Raw genomic sequence first — 20,832 nt, 5'->3', positions numbered from 1 at the left:
ATGGACTAGCACACCTGCATTTCTCCGATCTCACTCTGCGATGGCTTTCTTTCTGCATGTGTGATCGCAGAACGATTGAAATGCTAACTCTCGAATGCGCACTGCGCTGCATACGCATGTGCACACGATCGACCGATCTGCGTACACGGTTGCAATTGCTGAATCAGGCCCTCAGACCCATTTCCAGCTGAATGGAAGCAATTGGACGGCAATGGGGTGTTCACACTTAGCGCTTGATTCAGACCCGTTCGCTAAGCTGTGGACACTCGCTGCGGCCAGGAATCGTGCGCTCATAGTACACAGACTAGACGCTACTTTGAGTGACAGATAGCACCGTTTGTGGGTGCTAACAGGGGAAGGTGCTTGTGAACAGGGGAGTGGTGGTACGAATGCAGGCGTGTCTGGCCGTCAAAATTGAGTTTTATGGGTGTGCATAATTAGCAAAGAAGCGCCATTGTACACATCACTTGGTTGTTTTTCAGCCTGCAGTGCTTGCGGCGGGGTAAGGTCTACCTCAAGCGCTGCAAGCAGCTCCGATGGCTCCGATTGTTCATACACTTCCTGGAGATAATGTGCGCAAGTGGGAGTCTTAAGACTGGCTGGTGGGCGTCTGCATACACAAAGTGATCGCACGCCAAGACATAGTGGGCGTGCTTATGCCTTGCGATCGCCTGCCCTGACGTCACTTAGATGAATTTGCATACGCTTGGAGCGAGCGTCTGCATCTAGCGACCGGGTCTGAATCAGGCCCTTAGTGAAATAACAGAGAAATAAATCTCTTGAGTGCAAGTAAGCCATCTAAATTAGATTCTTGGGTGGAATATTGATAACAGAGAAATAAAATCTCTTGGGTGCAAGTAAACCATCTAAATGAGATTTTTGGGTGGAATATTATTTCCACCTTGAACATAATAAAGTATTTCCACAGGATTGTGGAACTCATTCAGAGCCGGTCGCACAGAGCGTGTGGTCGGTCTGAATGAGGGGAGGACCTCTTGAATTTTCAAGACGTCCTCCTTTGCGGTGGTAAGGCTGTGGGTTAACACCCACAGCCTTACGACCGCCTAAGGTGATGGTCGCGATGGTCAAGACCATCGCGACCATCGGGGCTTACGACGAGACCCTAGGGTAGGTTCTCCCTTGTCGTAAGCCCCGGAGAGCTTTTGGCTCTGTCTGAGCCGGAAGCTCTTCACTGACATCACTAGTGATGTCAGTGGGGCCGCCCCCAAACGGTAGGCGTTCCCATGGAAACTCCCCCGTTTGGGCTGCCACCCCCCCGGCCCGCCTTCCAAACGGGGCGAGCTGTCAATCAACATCGACAGCTCGCCCCCTTTGGATCGAGACCCGCTACGACCGGGTCGTAGCGGGTCTCACGCATGCGCACTACATCGCCGTCGTGCGCATGCTCTGTGGGGGGCCATCGACCCGGTCCGAGGGCATCGGCGCTAACGACCAGGTCTGAATGACCCCCTGTGTTCCAACTAATTGTTGTTTATTAGATGCACAAATAATAAATATCTCCCTGACTTTGGATAGCTATGAGTGAGTAAAGGTGCCCATCCACTAGAAGACATGAAAACGACTGCACGATTACGACATTGTTATCGGCAGTCATTTGTCATTCTGTAATAGCCTACACTGAACGAGCAGTCAGTCAGTGTAGGCACATCAATCATCTGCAAACATGCTGAACCTGACGTTATCATCAGGTTGTCCAGCATGTTTGCCCGGTGATAGATGTCTAAACGACCAGCGGGAGCGCGCATCGCTGGTCGCTTTAGACATGTTTGCAAACGATTTATGAACGATATCATTCAATCACTCAATTAAATCGTCTAGTGGATGGGCACTTTAACGTGAGGACATAGGGATGTGGACTTCAGCTGTTTGAAAAAGAAACAATACGTATGGAAATGCATCCAGGGATGTGAGGTTTCCTTAACAAGGGCAAGTGGGCCATTGTGTAAGGAGAAGTCCCATGGCAAGCTTGAGGATCGAGTAACATCCGTAGAGACCCATGCTATATGCTCTATGTCAGTGATTCCCAACCACGGTCCTCAAGGCACACTAACAGTCCTGGTTTTAGTGATATCCATGATTAAGCACAGATGGTTAAATCTAAATAACTGAGGTACTAATTAAGTCACTGACTGTGAGGAATACTGAGGCCCAGATTTATCAACGAGTGATATTCTTGTTATCCCGCGTTAGTGATTTTAAATTGTTCTCCAACCAAACAGCTCCTAACTGTCATGTGACATAGAGCAGGGGTTCCTAACCACGGTCCTCAAGGCACACTAACATGATTAAGCACAGATGGTTAAATCTAAATAACTGAGGTACTAATTAAGTCACCTGTACCCAGCTATGGCTAACCTTAAAACCAGGACTGTTAGTGTGCCTTGAGGACCGTGGTTAGGAACCCCTGCTCTATGTCTTTAAAATTTCAAAATGAGTCAATTTAAAATATATATGTCACACATAGCACCGCTGGTTATCAGGTCCACCAGTGTAACCTTACCTGTTTGGCCACCAGCCAACTCTCAATTTGTAATATATATGTCACACATAGCAATGCTGGGCATCAGGTCCACCAGTGTAACCCTACCTGTTTGGCCGCCAGCCAAATCTGCACCATTGTAGTACCTTAAGTGGCTGTAATTTTACATATCCTCAGCCTCTACAGCTCCTGTCATTTTTTAAAACACATGACAGTTAGGAGCTGTTTGGATGGAGAACAATTTAAAATCAGTAACGCGGGATAACAAGAATATCACTCGTTAAAATCTGGGCCTCAGTATTCCTCACAGTCACTATGTTCTAGCCCAGTGGTCTCCAACCTTAACTGGGGTGGGAGCTACTTCAGAAAAATGTGACGTCTGAAAGAGCCACATTTTATTTTTGAGAACTAAAAGCTGGCTAATAACCAAATTTTTCATAGAATAAGTAGAGTTGTTAGTTGGGGTGCGCTCTGGGAATCAAATTGTTGAGATAGATACAGTATTAATACAAAACTTTTATTATATAATTAATAAAACCATTCATTTAATATAAAAATCATAAAAAGCAAAATATTACAAAAAAAAAAAGTAGATATTCAGTGAAATATATAGAAAATAAGTATTTAAAATATAGCAATACTCTGGGTGCTAAGTTTGTAATTATCCAGGAGCAGTAAATTAGACTACATAATTATACTGCGCTTGTATATACACTTGCCGAGGGGTTATCATTGCACTATATAATCAGTACATTTCTCATTCTTATTCAAGTGGCGAATCACCCTATGTTGCAGTAGATCTAATTAAGTTTGATACACAATATCTTTTAGCACCACTTGTGACACTACAATGTTGCAACTAGGTTCTCATTTACTGTAAACCCCTTTCAGACCAAAGACCCGGGAAATACACAGGTCTATCAACCCATGAATTTCCCGGGTCCAGGGTTGGACTGGCCCACAGGGGTACAGGGTAAATCCCCTGTGCGCCTACCCCCCTCCTCTAGGTGTCAGGTTCCAGACGTCAAATTATAGATAGTTACTCTATTAGACAGTCAGTTACCTGGTGGAGCAGGACCACTGATCAACATGGGAGCTTGGTTCCCTTCTATAGAACCTATACCAAGATTTGACTAATGTCAAAAAAATGGTGATTCCCCTTTGCGCTGTAAGAAGCCGCTACTATTCCAAATAGGTGTTATCAATACCTAATAAATTCACAATACAATACAAACAGATAGAACAGTGCGCTTCAGTATTGGATTAATTCATATACTTATAGTTGTTAATATCCGAATTTCTTCTTAACCACTTGCCTGGCATGGTCGTATCAGATACGACCACACCAGGCTGGGCTTTCCCTGACATGGTCGTATCTGATACGACCAATCAGGTATGGAAACTAGGCGGCTACAGGAAGTTAATCTTCCCACTGCCGCCTATATCAGAGGGACCTTCTGGTCCCTCTACACCCGCGGCTCCCCCTCCTTTGTGTCCCTATCACTGCTGGCCACAGTGATCGGGCATCTGGCGGCTACCCCCTCCCGGCGCGGCTGCAGGCTCCAGCATATCCCGATCACTGTGGCCAGCAGTGATCGGGCAGCCCAGCCGGCCCCACCCTCTTCAGTGAGAAGCAGCAGCGGCGGCTCTGGTAGCCGCCGCTGCTATGTATCGGAGCCGCCAGCGGAACACCCTTCCGCTGCGGCTCCGGGAACACACAGTGATCAGCGTGATCACTGTGTAGAAGCGGCGCGGCTCTGGTAGCTGCCGCCGCTGCTGCTGCTGAGTAGCCGGGCCGCCAGAGGGACACCCTCCCGCTGTGGCTCCGGCACAGCAGTGATCACATAGTGATCACTGGCTGAGTAGAAGCAGCAGTGGCGGCTCTGGTAGCCGCCGCTGCTGCTATGTATCGGAGCCGCCAGCGGAACACCCTTCCGCTGCGGCTCCAGGAACACACAGTGATCAGCATGATTACTGTGTAGAAGCAGCAGCAGCGCGGCTATGGTAGCCGCCACTGAGTAGCTGGGCCGCCAGCGGGACACCCTCCCGCTGCGGCTCCAGCACAGCAGTGATCACATAGTGATCACTGGCTGAGCAGAAGCAGCAGCGGCGGCTCTGGTAGCCGCCGCTGTGCTATGGGTCCGGGCCGCCAGCGGAACACCCTCCCGCTGCTGCTCCGGCAGTGATCACACAGTGATCACTGGCCGTGTATAGACAGCAGCGGCAGCTCTGGTAGCCGCTGCTGTTCTAAGTATCTGAGCCACTCCCTCCAGCCTCAGCTGCTCCTCCTCCCCCATAATGCCCACTTTTATAAGGGGCCTGGCCATAATAAATATATATATGCATATACATATATATATACATATATGTATACATATATACCCGATTTTACCCTCAAATTAAATCTGAAAGTCTGCAGTTAAATCACATCTTGTTTGTTTCATTTCAAAATCATTGTGGTGGTGAATAGAGGCCAAAATATGAAAATTCTGTCAATGTCCCAATATTTATGGACCTGACTGTATATATATACATATATGTTCTATATATACATATATGTTCTATATATATATATATATATATATATACATATATTCGATAGATATCGCAGAGCCTCTGTTTAGGGATGTCAACCAACCATCGATGGTTTGCAAACATCGATGGTCTGACTGAAAACAAGTTGTTTGCCATTGCTGGTGGCCATCAATGTTGCACCATCAATGGTAGCCATCAATCGATGTTTAGGAAACATCAACAATTGTGGTCTACACAGATCTTGCCCAATCGCTAAACAATTGATGGCTTCTAACGATGGTTGAACCATCAATGGCCATCACTACAGTATAACATAAACATTGCTATTTTTATGGTATACTGGGTTTTAAAAAAAAAATTTTTTCAAATAGAATAGTGATGGATAAGTTTAAAATTATGTTCTTGACCTAATGCAATCATAAAAGAAACCGACAATTTTGGAGCGGTTTTTGGAAAAAGAATTAGTCAGTTAAGTGGTTAATTTGGATTTTCTTCTCAGACGTTTTCAAACAAATATTTCCATATATAAAAAAAGAGAAATGATAGAAAACAAAAAAGTCTGATAGTGTAGTATTTCTGTGATTATAACAGTCTCTGTATAATAAAGTCACAAAAATGATCCCTTCCACATCTAAAAAATGGGGTTTCGTGTTGATCTAATAATAACAGGTCACCCACAGGTGCACATTCAGCATCAAATGCTTACCATAAGGCTTACATCCACTGGTAACTACCATACACATCAAGGTTTCTTTATACTTCTTTCCTTTGTGCACAAGGCTACGATAAACGTTACCACACCACGTGTTAATCCAAACAAAAACACGTGCTTACACGTATGCTTACACGTAAATAAAGATATTTTTGCAAAGACACAAAAGAAGGGGGAAGAAAGACAAATATGCCTTACATGGGGCACTCTTGCAAGATATATGAAAAATTAAGTGAATGCTAAATGAAATCATTAAAACTTAACGTTTAATATAATCCTTAAAATTAATTCTCTAATGAAGAAAAAAATATACTAAATCAATCAGGTTAATACATCTCATAAATAGATAACAATATACCACCTAGCTGATAGGGAAATATACAATGTGAAAATAACACATCATATACCACGATCACAAGGTGTGAAGTAAAAATAGATTACCATACTGTAAGTCCTGGATATAATTAAATATGCAAATAGATGTAATCAAAAGGACAAGTATAGTAAACAAAGCAGTTGAAAACGCAAATGTTCAATTTAAGGACACAAATGTTAACTAAGTATGCAAAATGGCGAAAATAAACATATAATGGACTTCAATCTCAGAGCCCTTAGAAAAAATTATAATGGGCTGACACCAGGGCCGAAACTAGGATTTTTGTCACCCGGGGCAAGACAGTAATTTGGCGTCCCCCATGTAATTCCCCCTGCAGTAGTGCCCATATTGTAATGCCCCCATAGTAATGCCCATATGTTAATACCCCCATAGTAATGCCCCTGTAGTGCCCACCATACAGTAATGCCCCTGTAGTGCCCATGCTCCCATATCAATGCCCCTGTAGTGCCCATGCTTTCATAGTAATGCCCCTGTAGTGCCCATGCTCTCATAGTAATGCCCCTGTATTGCCCATGCCCCCATAGTAATATCCCTGTAGTGCCCTTACAGTAATGCCCCTGTAGTGCTCATGCCCCCACAGTAATGCCCCTGTAGTGCACATGCCCCAATAGTAATGCCCCTGTAGTGCTCATGCCCCCATATCAATGCCCCTGTAGTGCCCATGTTTTCATAGTAATGCCCCTGTAGTGCCCATGCTCTCATAGTAATGCCCCTGTATTGCCCATGCCCCCATAGTAATATCCCTGTAGTGCCCTTACAGTAATGCCCCTGTAGTGCTCATGTCCCCACAGTAATGCCCCTGTGGTAATGCCCCTGTAGTGCCCATGCCCCAATAGTAATGCCCCTGTAGTGCTCATGCCCCATTAGTAATGCCCCTTATTGCCTATGCCCCCATAGTAATGCCCCTGTGGTAATGCCCCTGCCCCATAATAATGCCCCTGTAGTGCAGCTTATTAAAAAAAAAATACTTACCTTGAACCCCGCTCCTGCATCCAGCGTCGCGTCTGGTCCGCCGGCTGCTCCTTGGAACTATGGGGGAGATGTCATGACGTCTCCCCCATAGTGCCCGTGGGGAGAGCCGGAAGCTGGAGTTCGGGAGAGAACTCCAGCCTCCGGCTCCGGCTACACCGAGTCGCTGCAGAGAAGGAGCCGGGCTCCCGCTGGTAATAAATATTACCAGCGGACGTCCGGCTTGGAGCCTCTCTGCAGCGCCGGGCTGGAGGTCACTGACACCAGGTACAGCGGCTCACCCGGTGCACGTGCACCTTCAGCCCCCCCCTAGTTGCGGCCCTGGCTGACACACCAAAAGGAAACAGGTATAGTGCCAATGTATATATAGACAAGGCACAAGTACATATAGTACAACATTTAGCATGCAGCATATAGTGGGTACATCCTATAAGTAAAGCATCTGTGACACAAGATAATCTTGATGTCTAATTGATGAATCAACATGGACAAGATATATATATAAACAAATCAATATATCGGTGAAAAAATCAATGTAAATTAAACCCAAACATTAGGCAATTCAAATAACAGGTTAGTGTTCATATCCTATATAGTAATGAACAGTGAGATACACTAAGGGTTAATGTCTGTCACCTGGATAAAGATGGAAATAAGCCACTAATGAAGGAAGTAAGGCCTGGGGAGAACAGCGTGGGATCACTTCTACTGTCCCCTATCTGAATCAAAAAGGGGATGAGAGAGTGACAGCCACGTGGATCCCAGGTGAAACAACAGACACGCAAGCCAGGAACAGCGGTGACACGCAAGCCGGATATAAGCGATGACACGCAAACCGGATACTCCAGTTCAGGCACTAGAGAACAAAAACATCTCTCTTTAGTGCCGATCGGGGATGGGGGAGCGCAAGTGGATATTAGATCTGTCACTCAAAAACCGTAAGTAAAAGATATAACGTCGATTATATGGTATTTTAATATTTTGGAATATTAATTTTGGATGCAGACTATGGATATTATTATGATTGTACACTAACATGGAGTATATATACGATTAGTGTTTTATGTTAAAACTAAGGTGTTTTATGGAGTTTTACCCAGGAGTGAAGGGCGGGACCTTATATAGAATAAATATCAGTCTGTTTGGAATTAACACCACTGCCTTGAAAAAGACTAGATAGTCGAAACACGTTGGTGTGTTGTTTTTATTCATCCAATGTTGGAGCATCCAGCCATTACCTTATCATTGGGGTAAGAATACCCGGGTACATTCTATGTGATATGTTTGCTTCCCCAGTGATGTTATAATCAGGAATGTGCATGTTGCCCATTCATATGGATTAATTTTATTAGGAAGACTTTATTTGGACATATTAATAAAATCTATTTTTTAAGAAGTTGCAATTTTCACCTTTGTTGGATTGAAAAAACAATTCCAGTACAAAGATACCGCTATATGAGGATTCACTACTATTACGTGTAAGCATACGTGTAAGCACGTGTTTTTGTTTGGATTAACACGTGGTGTGGTAACGTTTATCGTAGCCTTGTGCACAAAGGAAAGAAGTATAAAGAAACCTTGATGTGTATGGTAGTTACCAGTGGATGTAAGCCTTATGGTAAGCATTTGATGCTGAATGTGCACCTGTGGATGACCTGTTATTGTTAGACCAACACGAAACACCATTTTTTAGATGTGGAAGGGATAATTTTTGTGACTTTATTATACAGAGACTGTTATAATCACAGAAATACTACACTATCAGACTTTTTTGTTTTATATCATTTCTCTTTTTTATATATGGAAATATTTGTTTGAAAACGTCTGAGAAGAAAATCCAAATGAAGAAGAAATTCGGATACTAACAACTATAAAGATTTGACTAATGGTTAGCCAAGAATCTGTGGTGGCTGGCCACACCCCCTCTGGTGGCTGACAGACCCCTTAAGTATGGCCCTCTACCACTGTATTCTCCTGGTAGGCCCTTCATGCCTGTCACGGACTGGGATTTTTGTGGACCCGGGGTGGAAACAGAAGTGGAAGCAGGAACAGCGTTAAATTGGAAAGTTGGTTGTTTTATATGGATATTAGTAGACATGAAAATATACAGATAGTAACTAGAGTCCCAATGTAAATAAACTTAGAACCAAGGTATGTGGATGATAGGTCACTGTAGTGGGAGAGAACAAAGTCAAGGTCCAGGAAAGTGGCAGAGATGTCTATAGTGAAATCCAGAAATGATGCAAATATGGCTGAATGAGATATCCTGTAGAATGGCTTGAATGAGATATCCTTGATGAATGGCTGAATGAGGAGTTAACGACAGGTTCAGAACACAGGAGTGGGTACCCTGTGGGAGACTGGGAAGTCACCACTGCACTGGAGGCTGTGGGACTGGTCAGAGCGGTGCTGGGAGATCTGTGGTAGCTGATTAGCTGACAGGAGGCAGAGGTAGCACCGAAGCAGGAACAAGGCTTAGGAGCACAGGGAACTCTCTCACAGCAAGCTGTGAAACACATTGCACTGGCAACTACAGGGAGCTCCAAACCCCCTTAAGTACCCAGCAGCAGAGCGTGAGTGGCTGGGAGAGATCACCTGATGCATGAGGATAGGCCCACTATGTCACATGACCTGAGGCAAGATGGCCACGCCCAGACACCTGCAGCATGGTGATGCTGGTAGCCTTACCCCCGCCAGCAGGACTTACAGACATCAGACCTCCGCACACACCCAGCGCCAGTCCCCAGACTCCCCCGCTGGAAGGGCCATGCCCCAGCGTCCGCACTGGTAAGCACCGCAGGCTCCTGGGAAGAGATACCCTGGTCGTGACAATGCCCCAGGCCGACACTGCCCGGGTTTCAAGCTGGGTACACATAATACAATCAGCAAACGATGCGATGGTCGTCCATATTTCCCTTGAACTCCCTGGCCAATGACATAGTACATACACACTGTGCAATCTTCCAAATGACCGAAGAATATATCTTACATCGTTTGGTTGTTAGATCGTTAACTATATAATGTTAACATATTACCTGATCATCCGATAGTGTGTACACACTGCACAAGTTGCAGGAAATCTTTAACAAGATTGACAGATTTAGCTGCATGTAGGGGCAACCTTAAGATGCAGACGACGGCATGGGTGTGAGCATAGGGCCTGATTCAGAGACGGACGCTCTGAATCAGGGCGTTTTCTGTTTTTTTTGTGCGGCCTTCCGGCCGCTTGCATAGCTGTGGGTGACCACCCACAGCTATTGCGAGCGGCCAGGATGATGGTCGCGATGGTCAAGACCATCGCGACCATCGGGGCTTGCGACGAGACCCTTGTGGTAGGGTCTCGTGGCTGCAAGCCCCAGAGAGCTTCTGGCTCTAATAGAGCCGGAAGCTCTCCCACTTGCATCACTGGTGATGTCAGTGGGGCTGCCCACAAACGGCAGGCATTCGCATGGGAACACCTCCGTTTGTGAAGCCACCCCCCCGATCAACATCGACAGCCGCCCCTTTTGTAGTGAGCCACGGAGCGAGAGAATTTTTCTCTCTATATACACTATATAAAGGGGCACTGTATAGGGGGGGGGGGGGACTACTACTGGGGGGCACTGCAAAGGGGGGACTACTACTGGTGGCTCTAAATAAGGGATACTACTGGGGTCCATGCATAAGGGTGACTACTACTGGGGGCACTATATAAGGGGCACTACTGGGGGTACTGCATAGGAGGACTACTACTGGGGCCACTGCATAAGGGGAACTACTACTGGGGGCACTGCAAAGGGGGGACCACTACTGGGGGGAGGGGGGTCTTTGATAAACCATGCTGGCTGTATTTATTTGCCTGCTGCATTCATGTTTTTTAGTGATAGAGGTGTGTCTGTCTGTATGTGTGTGTCTGTGTCAGTCAGTGTGCGTGTATACCGTCATAGGCTAAGTGGTATACTTTACTGTAGTGGTCCTAAATCCTGTGTAAGATGTTTCTATCTATCTATTGGTGCATACACATGGTCAGATCTGTCAGATGAACGATTTTTACCATTATTTGAACGATTTTACAAACGATTTGAACAATTTCAGACAGCAAACACATCAGATGTCAGATATCGTATATGCGGGAACGCGCATCGTTCATCGTTGCAGGCTCACATGTTCAGATATGACAGAAAATCTGACCGTGTGTATGCACCATATCTGTCTTTCTATACATTTGTTGCTAGATGTTTTTTCATTGGTTCAGTAACCAAGGACTTGGAAACCCCCCTTTCAAAATCCTGTTTGCCAATGCGTGCCATGCTAATTTTTAGCAACTTACATAAGGGCCTATTCATCATTACAAAATTATCATTAGTGATAATTAAGTTTTAAACTTGCTGCGAGTTTAAAAAACTAAAAGGGAGGCATGATGCCTAAAGTATCACTTCTGAAAAACTGCTCTTTTTATGGAGTCAGCTTTTCAGAAAAGTGATACTTTTCCCCATGCAGCTGAGGTATCCATAAGGATTTCCTCACTGTATCTTCCTCCCCCTCTATTCCGCTGCTGTCCTCCAACCCAGGCCCCCTGCCGCCGCTGTATGTCTACCCACTGCTGCGGCAGGTGTCCGTTCTGGTCGCCACTGACCAGCTGGTGTTTGCCCAGCCCCCTCACCGGCCCCCGTTTTAACTCCCTCCCCCCGTGGTCCCCCCCAGGCCGCTGGTGTCATCCCAGTTCTTCCACATCCCCACAGTAGCCGCTGATCTGTGTAACACCCACCGCTGCTACAGGTGTCCATTCTGGCCCCCATGACCCCTCCCCCCAGGTGTCAGTAACTAAAGCACAGCTGCCGCACACACCCCCTGTGGCCACATGGTTCCACCACAGGAGCCGCTGGTCTGCGTCAACCTGACCACGGCCACCAGTGTCATCCCGTTCTATAACTTAACTCCCCACAGCTGCCGCTGGTCTGTGTATCCTCCACAGCCGCTGCTCCTTCTCCTCCATCCGCCTTTATAGTAATGAACTCCCCCTGCGCCCCTGCCTGCAGCACAAGCTCCCCCTGGTGCTGAGGGAAACAGTGACAGTCAGAGATGCCGAAGGTAAATAAACAGGGCAGGGAGGGATCTAACAAAATCCCTTCTGCTGCACAAGCTGCCGAGTAATCAGCAGCTTGTGCAGGGTATCGCATACTATACGCCATCTCAGGGTGGCGTATAGTATCACTCACAATTTCCGAATTTTTTATCAGAACTTGATGAATTTCATAATTTCCACATCCCCAAACTTTAGTATGGGGACTATGGAAATTATCGGGGCACAATTGTAATCAGGAGATATCAGTGATATCTCCTGTGTTATGGTGCATACACATGGTCAGATTTTTCTTCAGATCTGAACGATAATGATTTTTAAATTTGTTCAATCGTTCATATCTGAAAGAAAAATCTGACATGTGTGCAACGATGAACGATGCGCGTTCCCGTTTGTCAGGTAACGATATCGGACATCTGATGTGTTTGCAGTTTTGGACGATTTCCATTCATTTTAATGCAGTCAAAAATCTTCAATCGTTTGCAAATTGTTCATCTGACATATCTGACCGTGTGTATGCACCTTTACACTGTTCATGAATAGCCCTGGCAATTTTTACATAACGGAAATGTTTATTTTCTTACATCCAGTTTTGTAGAAATTAAGGAATAATGAATAGACCCTACAGACACATACACAGTTGAAAAACATTGACCATTTGCACTAATATCACCATTGCAGGCAACTCACTTGTGCACTTTACGGACTCATTGCAGAGAGAACCCAAGTGTCCTACACTCATCATTATTATCATGGTGATGTCTAAATCCCCTTTACGAAGAGGACCCTGATGTCATTAGCCAGTGTCCAGCGTCATTCCCTACCATCCAAGTGGGCTTAGAGGGGGGAATATAACCTTGTGGCGAGTGCAGCCAGCAGCGTGGGGACAACTTCCTTTTTTAGGTGGGGACAACTTTCGGTACTTGTGTATGGTAAAGTACACAAGTACCATTTAAAACATTCATTGGGTTCTCTCTGCAATGAGTCCATAAAGTACACAAGTCCATAAAGTACGCAAGTATCGCGAGATCCCGGCGTGGAGCCCTGGAGCCGGGACAGCGCTGTCCCTGCTGTGGAGATAGGACAGCGCCAGGCTGTAGCTGTCGATAATGACAGCTACAGTCGGCCAAACGGTCATGCATTATGACCGTTCGTACATAGCCCAGGCTATCGGCGCTGCTATCTTGTAGATAGCAGCGCCGATAATGACAGGGGCGCATTACGCCCCTGTCAATTACCGCCCGGACCCCCGATCATACATCGGGGAGAAGCGGTATCAGCGCACATAACGTGCGCTGATACCGCTTCTGGGCTTCGTACATCTCCCCCATTACATATAATTCCTGTTTTGTCATTTATCCTACCAGTAATCCCGTGCTCACAAAAACAGGTCAAGCGATTCTGCAGTGATAGAAACAGAAGTAAAAACAAAAAACATGTTAATTCAGATTTTCCATAATCAGTAAACTGGTGTACGGGAGGGGATTCCAGTCACCTGTAATGACACACACTCGGCTGCGGGGAAGAGGACGCCGGGCAGGGATACGGTGAGGACTGAGGAGGGGAATGCCGTAGAGAGAGAGTGGGGGGTGAGGGAGAAGCAGAGCTGCTGGAGACTGAGGAGCACAAGCGCGCGGCTCCGTGTAACCGGGGACGCGCGTGGAGCTCGCGCGCGTACACCCAGCTGCCCACTCGCCGGAATCCCCCACAGTCACCCATTCCGCACAGCGGGACCGAGATCCGTGCACTCAAAGAGCGGGGAGGGTCACCCACGGCCCTAGTCATGGAGAAAGGAGGCTGCTGCCTGCCGAACACCTGATGACAGTGCGGCTCCAGCAGCTACCAGCTTGAGGGCGGACGGAGGCCGGGTGCTGCGGGGCGGAAAGAAGCGGCCTCCCTGCGTTACATGGAGCGAGAAAGAGTCCGTCATCACTAGCATATTCCTTCCACCTGACCACCATGCATCTGCACCAGGTGCTGACCGGCGCCGTCAACCCCGGAGATAACTGCTACTCGGTGGGCAGCGTCAGCGACGTCCCCTTCACGGTGAGAGGTTCCCTTTTGATGCATGATAGGTCCGGTTACCCCGGCGTTATTAGTGTTGTGCTCTCTCTGCTGCTGGGTGTTCCCGTTATATCAGGCACAGGCAGTATAGTGATAAGAGTGCACGGACGGCTAGGGCTGCAGCTTTCTATAAAAGGGGTCAGGGATGTGCTCAGTCATGGGTAGAGGATAGCTGGGGAGGGGGCAGGGCAGCTTGATGGTATCTGCAGAGAGAGACATTACTAGTGCTACATGCACCAGGTACATAATAGTCCTCTAGCGAATTTGTATATTATGTTATCAGAAGGGTTCGGGTTTCCCAATCAGTGACCCCAGTGTTAAGAGGCAAATGATATTTAACAGGATATGCAGATAGCATGTATTCTTCCAACATTATTGTCATTTGTATTAAAAAAAAAAAAGCAAAACAAAACATTAAGGTGCATAGTTACCAACAATTGCATATAAAATGCGGTTGTGGTACGAAAATTTTGCCCCAACTCGCAATGTGGTCATGAAAAAGCTCTGTCCCGTTGAAGGGCAGAAAGCAAAGTACTAGTTACCTATATCACTTTACTTCTGGGTTCTGACCACGCGCACATACTGCACAGCATGTGTGACTGTCAGTCTGCGCATACAGATGTGTCCTCATACATCTAGCTTCAATACGCTACGCAGCGCGACTTGCCTGGCGTAAGTGGCTTTTTCGTATGAGACTCAGGTGCACACAGATATATGTGTCACTTATCAAATCAATCCGCACAGTCTGCATTGCGACTTATGGTGCATACACACGATCAGATTTTTCCTTCAGATATGAACGATAACGATTTAAAAATCGTTCAGTCGTTCATATCTGAAGGAAAATCTGCCATATCTGACATGCCTGAACGATGGACGATCAACGATGCGCGTTCCCGTTTGTCAGATAACGATATCTGACATCTGATGGGTTTGCAGTCAGACTTGGACGATTCCATTCATTTTAATGCAGTCAAAAATCGTTCAAATCGTTCAAAACTTTGGTAAAATCTGACCGTGTGTACGCTCCATTAGATGCATTTTCTGCAAAAAGGACGCCCGGGCTATAAGTCTAACGGGACCTGGCGCGCTGAGAGGGGCTTTTAAGCGCAACTGCAGCAAAGATATATAAGAACACATCTTTACGTCAGTGGGGGCTGACAGAGGACCACTCTCTGGTAAAATTCACAATGGAGTAGCCAATAAGCTACTGTGATCTAACGCCATCTTCGGATGGCATTAGCAGCCAGGACCAGGGTCTGGAATACTTTGCAGTTTAGCAGCCCCCTTGGGAACTACTTTTGCATTCAGAAAATTCTAGTTGCACTTTGGGAAAAGGGAACACATTTTAAGGATCAATTTGTCCTACAAAACATAAAGCAAGCCCTGCAAACTCGCCAAAAATGACAAATATAATAATGATAATCACATGAAAGTGGCGGTGCTAACGTTTTAGGTAGTTTTATTTTTAAGTGATGTGTACACTTATGGACCGTACACACGGTCGGATCAGACAACGATCAGATATCGTTGTCTGATCGTCCTGCATGTGCTGGATGATCGTTATCGAACATCCAGCACATGCATCATTCCCCCAACTACTATAACGACCATCGATCAACAATCGATGGTCCCTCGATAGATCGACCCTCGCCCCGTGCATGGTTGGCCTGCATGCACGGGCGATGGTCGATATCGACCATCCGTGCCAGCGCATCGTTTGATCGTTTGAGGGGGCAAAAAAAGGATGATTTAAACGATCAAACGATATCGTTATCGTTTAAATAATCCTTTAAATCTGACCGTGTGTATGCACCATTACAATTTGCAGAGGTCTCCAGGTGTACAGCTACAACAACAGGGCATATTGAGGTATGCACTGTGTATGTTTCTTAAATGAGATTCAGTTTGCGTTCCATACCCAAATATTACATTGAGCATGCTAATTTGGTTATTTGAGTAATTCAAATGCACATTATTAGTAGCTGTTTTTTCCACATACGCCACACAGGTTTCTTTTTATGTTGACAGGTTTACTTATAGTTGGATAATATATTGCATACTGGAGGCACTATTCATGTTCGATACAGCATGTGATATTTTACAATGCACTGCTTTTGCTATCTGTTACAATGTTATGGAAAGCCTATTCTGCAGCCTGGACCTCTGTTTGATGCACTGCAGTACTGCAGACACCACAGCATATATAATGTATATCAGTAAATGCAGTAACGTAGATTAAAGAGTTATTTTGAAAAAGTCTGGTTCAATGTTCCAAAGTATGTTACATAATTATGTTTATATTCATTAGCACATGTGCTAAAGAAAATCTCACAATTTTGCATACATACTTACTCTAATTACAGATGTGTCCTCATACATTGCTGCTGCAGTTACACCAAACAAGCCCCTCTCGGCATGTCAGGTCCCATATGACTCTGCTTGCACCAAGCGTCTTTTTTTCTTTTTCACCTGAAAATGTCTCTTGAAGGCAATGTGATTCAACTAAGATGCACCAGGAGACTGCACTGATTAATTTGATATGCGACACTTGTACAGTATATCTGGGTGCGACTGAGTCTGAATCTATATACGAAGTGCTATGATACAGCAGCCATGACATTTATCCACGTCAAGTACCGTTGTGCTTCATAAGGTGCGTACACACGGTACAATTAAAATGAACGATAATGATATCGATCATATCGTGCTTTTTTCGTTGCCTCCAACCCTACCAATGGCCTGCGATGCGTGTGCACGCATGGACGATAACGATATCGGCCATCGCCCGTGCATACAGGCCAACCTGGTCTACATTGACCAGGTTACTATATGGACCCGCGATCGTTGATTGCGGGTCGTTGGCTATCGTTGGTGGTGTGCTGGATGATCGATATTGATCATCCAGCACACCCGGGAGATCGTTCAAAGATATCGTTATCGTTGACGATCGGGACGCGTGTGTGCACCAATATACAGATTCAGTCACACACAGATATACAACTGTCTCAAATTAATCAGCGCAGTCTCCTGGTGCATCTTAGTCACATCGCATTGACACCTTTTCGAGTTAAGAAGATATTCGGCTAGCAATGTCGCACGGGACCTAGCGGCTCACTCACGACAGACATTTTGCGCCGCATGGCCTATTAAGGTTAGATGTATGAGAACACACGTGTACCTTTTGAGATGTAAATCTAATAGCCTATATACTCAATTGTACAAAAAGTCACATAAGTATTTACTCTGCTTTTCGTTTTAATTTGCAAACATTATATTTCCATTTCTACAGCTGTTATTTGCTAGGACTGCATTATACACCAGTGACGTTTGACATGCATTAATAAGGAATGCTTGCAGACTGGGCAGTCAGCAGATGACACTCCATTGATCCCAGTGAGTTCACTTGCAGTGGCCTTAAGTAAATAGACCATGCAGTGTCCAAAAATGGAAATTCTTCCAATCGGAAGCACAAATAATGGTTGGTATGCAGTCATTGGATCCAATGGGTTTCTTTGCCATTCCCCAGAGGTTCCCAAACTGGGTGTTGCAGAGGTGCCACGGGTTGGTGGTCCAGTACCAAAGCAAATGATGTGATAGGCAAAATCTGAGCTGTTTGCTGTCAATCATGATATGTGAGCACAATTTGCTTAATGTAATATTTTTTGCGAAATTTCTCGATAAAAAACTTTTGGCCCAGGAGTGCCGAGAAAAAAATACTAATACAATAGGGCACCATGATTCAAGAAATTTTGGGAACCACTACCGTGCCCATTTACATGCATTTCCTCGCATTAAAAAAACAACAAACATTTATTTTAACGCAAGTGGGTAAGGAGCCTTAAATTGTCTTTTCTGATGGGTTCCATTGGATTCTTAAATACAAATTTGTATACTCTTCATACTTGGGAAAGCAAATTGTTAAGCATATACTTGTCATCAAGTGAAGGATGGAACAGCCTTTTCATTCACTGATGTGCAATACAGAGACATTCTGGATCCACACAGGGACTGCATATTACATTAGTGTGTATTAGATCAAATTCTGGCAGCAGAGCACTAGCATGAAAAGTTCGCCATGTCCAAACAATTGTTTATTCTCTCACTGGCTAGATAAGTCTGTTAAAAAAAAATCTGCCTACAGCAGTGGTTCCCAAACGTTTTTGAATCACAGCGCCCTATAGTATCAGCATTGTTTTAATGGCACCCCTAAGTTTGTTTACTACTTTATTTTTCTGAATCTCTCAATAGCAAAGTTGTAAAGTGAAGTAAATTGTGCTTACTTGTCATCCTTAGATTCAGTTATGTGGAAGAGGACAGGTTTGCACTTCATTGTCCACATATTTACATTACATTGTCCTTTAAATAATTTGATTTGATGCTGGACCAAAAACCTGAGGCACCCCTGCAAGTGTACCGAGACACCACAAGGTTGCCACGGCGCACAGTTTGAGAACCACTGGCCTACAGTATGTGTGTGTGTGTGTGTATGTGTGCGTGTATGTGTATATATATATTTATATATATATATATATATATATATATGTCCATGAGACCAGCACTCAATAGAAAAGACAATTGAATAAAGAATTTTACTTGCCTGGGTGCCCTCCCCAGGTAGAACAAACTCCTCCATGCATAGAACCAGAAAAACAGCGGCACTCGACAGGACTTGTAAAAAAAAGAAGGTTCACAACGGAGGTATAGTGTCCAACGTTTCAATCTGTTTAGTATGAGATTTTCTTCAGGGAACAATACAAAAGTGTGTACATACAGCTTATTTATACATACAAGACAATTACTCACCCATGTGTTGCGCATAACGCGGTCCACATGGATTGCCGGGCGAGTTAAAGTGACGTCATCATAATGTGGACACACAACATGCCGCTCACGCAACCAGACCCAGTGTTAGGTAACTATGGTGATAGTGCAATTAAAAGCTGCCAATGACGGCAGTAGAGCTACTGGTAACTAAGGTGACATAAAACATAAACAGTAACAGGTTGGCTCTGAATATGATAGCCGATCACGGCTGTAATGCATACTGCAGGTAATGCAAGCTAGAAACAACGAGCCAAACTGAAAACACATGTAACACATAAAGGATACATGGTAACAACTTTCATCTCATGAGAAAAAATGCATATAGAATGGTTAATGATGAGATTAATGCAGGTGAGTAAGTGTATAAGGAAAATGACATGGGGAAAGAAGAAAAAGAAAAACAAACAAACCGTCAATGATTGGCTTAATGCTTATAGAAAACATGATAGAGACAGGTTCTCATTTAAACCGAAGGGTGCAACACAGTTCATGCGATCGAGCCATTTGGCCGTTGTAGAAGTAATTTTTCCCTATTTCCACCCCGTAATAGAGGCGGGATGTGGTCCACAATTTTGTAGCAAAGGGTGGCAAGCGAATGTTTATGTTGAAAAAAATGTTGTGCGACAGGTTGTTCGCTTTCTCTTCCATTAAGGGCTAGTCTGATGGCCGATCGATGTTGCGCCATACGCTCATGAAACTGGCAGACTGTCTTGCCGATGTATAATAATCCGCAAGGACAGCGTGTGGCGTAAATAACAAATTAGCTGGTGCATGTAAGAACGTGATTGATGAAGATTTTTTTTGCCTGAATAAGGATGTGATATATAGTTGCCGGTTTCCATATATCGGCATGTTGTACAGCCAAGGCAAGTATAGCAACCAGGTTTTTTGTATAAAAAGGTGTTTTTGGAAACTGGAGATTTATTGAATCCTGTTTATTGAATCGTGGACAAGGTGATCTTTTAAGTTTGGACCTCTGCGATAACAAGAAATAACTTTGGAATTTTTTAAAGCAGGTAAACTCACATCAGACGAAAGTAGGGGCCAGTGTTGTTTCACTGTGGAGTTAATTTGGGAACTCATGGTGGAAAATGTGTTGACAAAAAACATCTTCTTGGATGTGTTGATATTGTGGTTCGTAGTCTTGGGACACTCTTCTCTGGACAAAGATAAAACTTTGGACATGGCTTTGTTAAGGGTTTGTAATCGATAGCCTCTTGGATGGAATCTGTTTGACATCATTTGCATTTGTTTTCTCGCTTCCAGGTCGTTGCTGACTATGCGCCGAATTCGCAAAAATTGGTAATAGGGTAGTCCTCTTTTAAGGGCTACTGGGTGAACTGTGAACTGTGAAGGGCTACTGGGTGAACTATGAACGCATGAACTGTGTTGCACCCTTTAGTTTAAATGAGAACCTGTCTCTATCATGTTTTCTATAAGCATTAAGCCATCATTGACTGTTTGTTTTTCTTTTACTTCTTTCCCCATGTCATTTTCCTTATACACTTACTCACCTGCATTGATCTAATCATTAACCATTCTATATGCATTTTTTCTTATGAGATGAAAGTTGTTACCATGTGTTTTCAGTCTGGCTCTTTGTTTCTAGCTTGCATTACCTGCAGTATGCATTACAGCCGTGATCGGCTACCATATTCAGAGCCAACCTGTTACTGTTTATGTTTTATGTCACCTTAGTTACCAGTAGCTCTACTACCGTCATTGGCAGCTTTTAATTGCACTATCACCATAGTTACCTAACACTG

At 44.8% G+C, this 20,832-nt stretch overlaps 1 protein-coding gene across 1 annotated transcript in view; it reads left to right on the top strand.

Moving 5' to 3' along the window:
- The first annotated feature begins 13,875 nt into the window (after positions 1-13,875).
- The window catches only part of DMXL2 (Dmx like 2), a 178,916-nt gene continuing 171,959 nt past the window's right edge, over positions 13,876-20,832 (top strand). The window contains exon 1 of the mRNA XM_088472781.1: positions 13,876-14,221. Coding sequence (XP_088328907.1) covers positions 14,135-14,221 — 87 coding nt within the window. The 5' untranslated portion in view covers positions 13,876-14,134. The remainder of the gene's footprint in view (positions 14,222-20,832) is intronic.

The sequence above is a fragment of the Taudactylus pleione genome, unplaced genomic scaffold (assembly GCF_031769625.1).
Source record: "Taudactylus pleione unplaced genomic scaffold, aTauple2 ptg000129l, whole genome shotgun sequence".
Lineage (NCBI taxonomy): Eukaryota > Metazoa > Chordata > Amphibia > Anura > Myobatrachidae > Taudactylus > Taudactylus pleione.
Note: the sequence above shows the minus strand (reverse complement) of the source record. Positions and strands in the feature narration are given on the sequence as shown.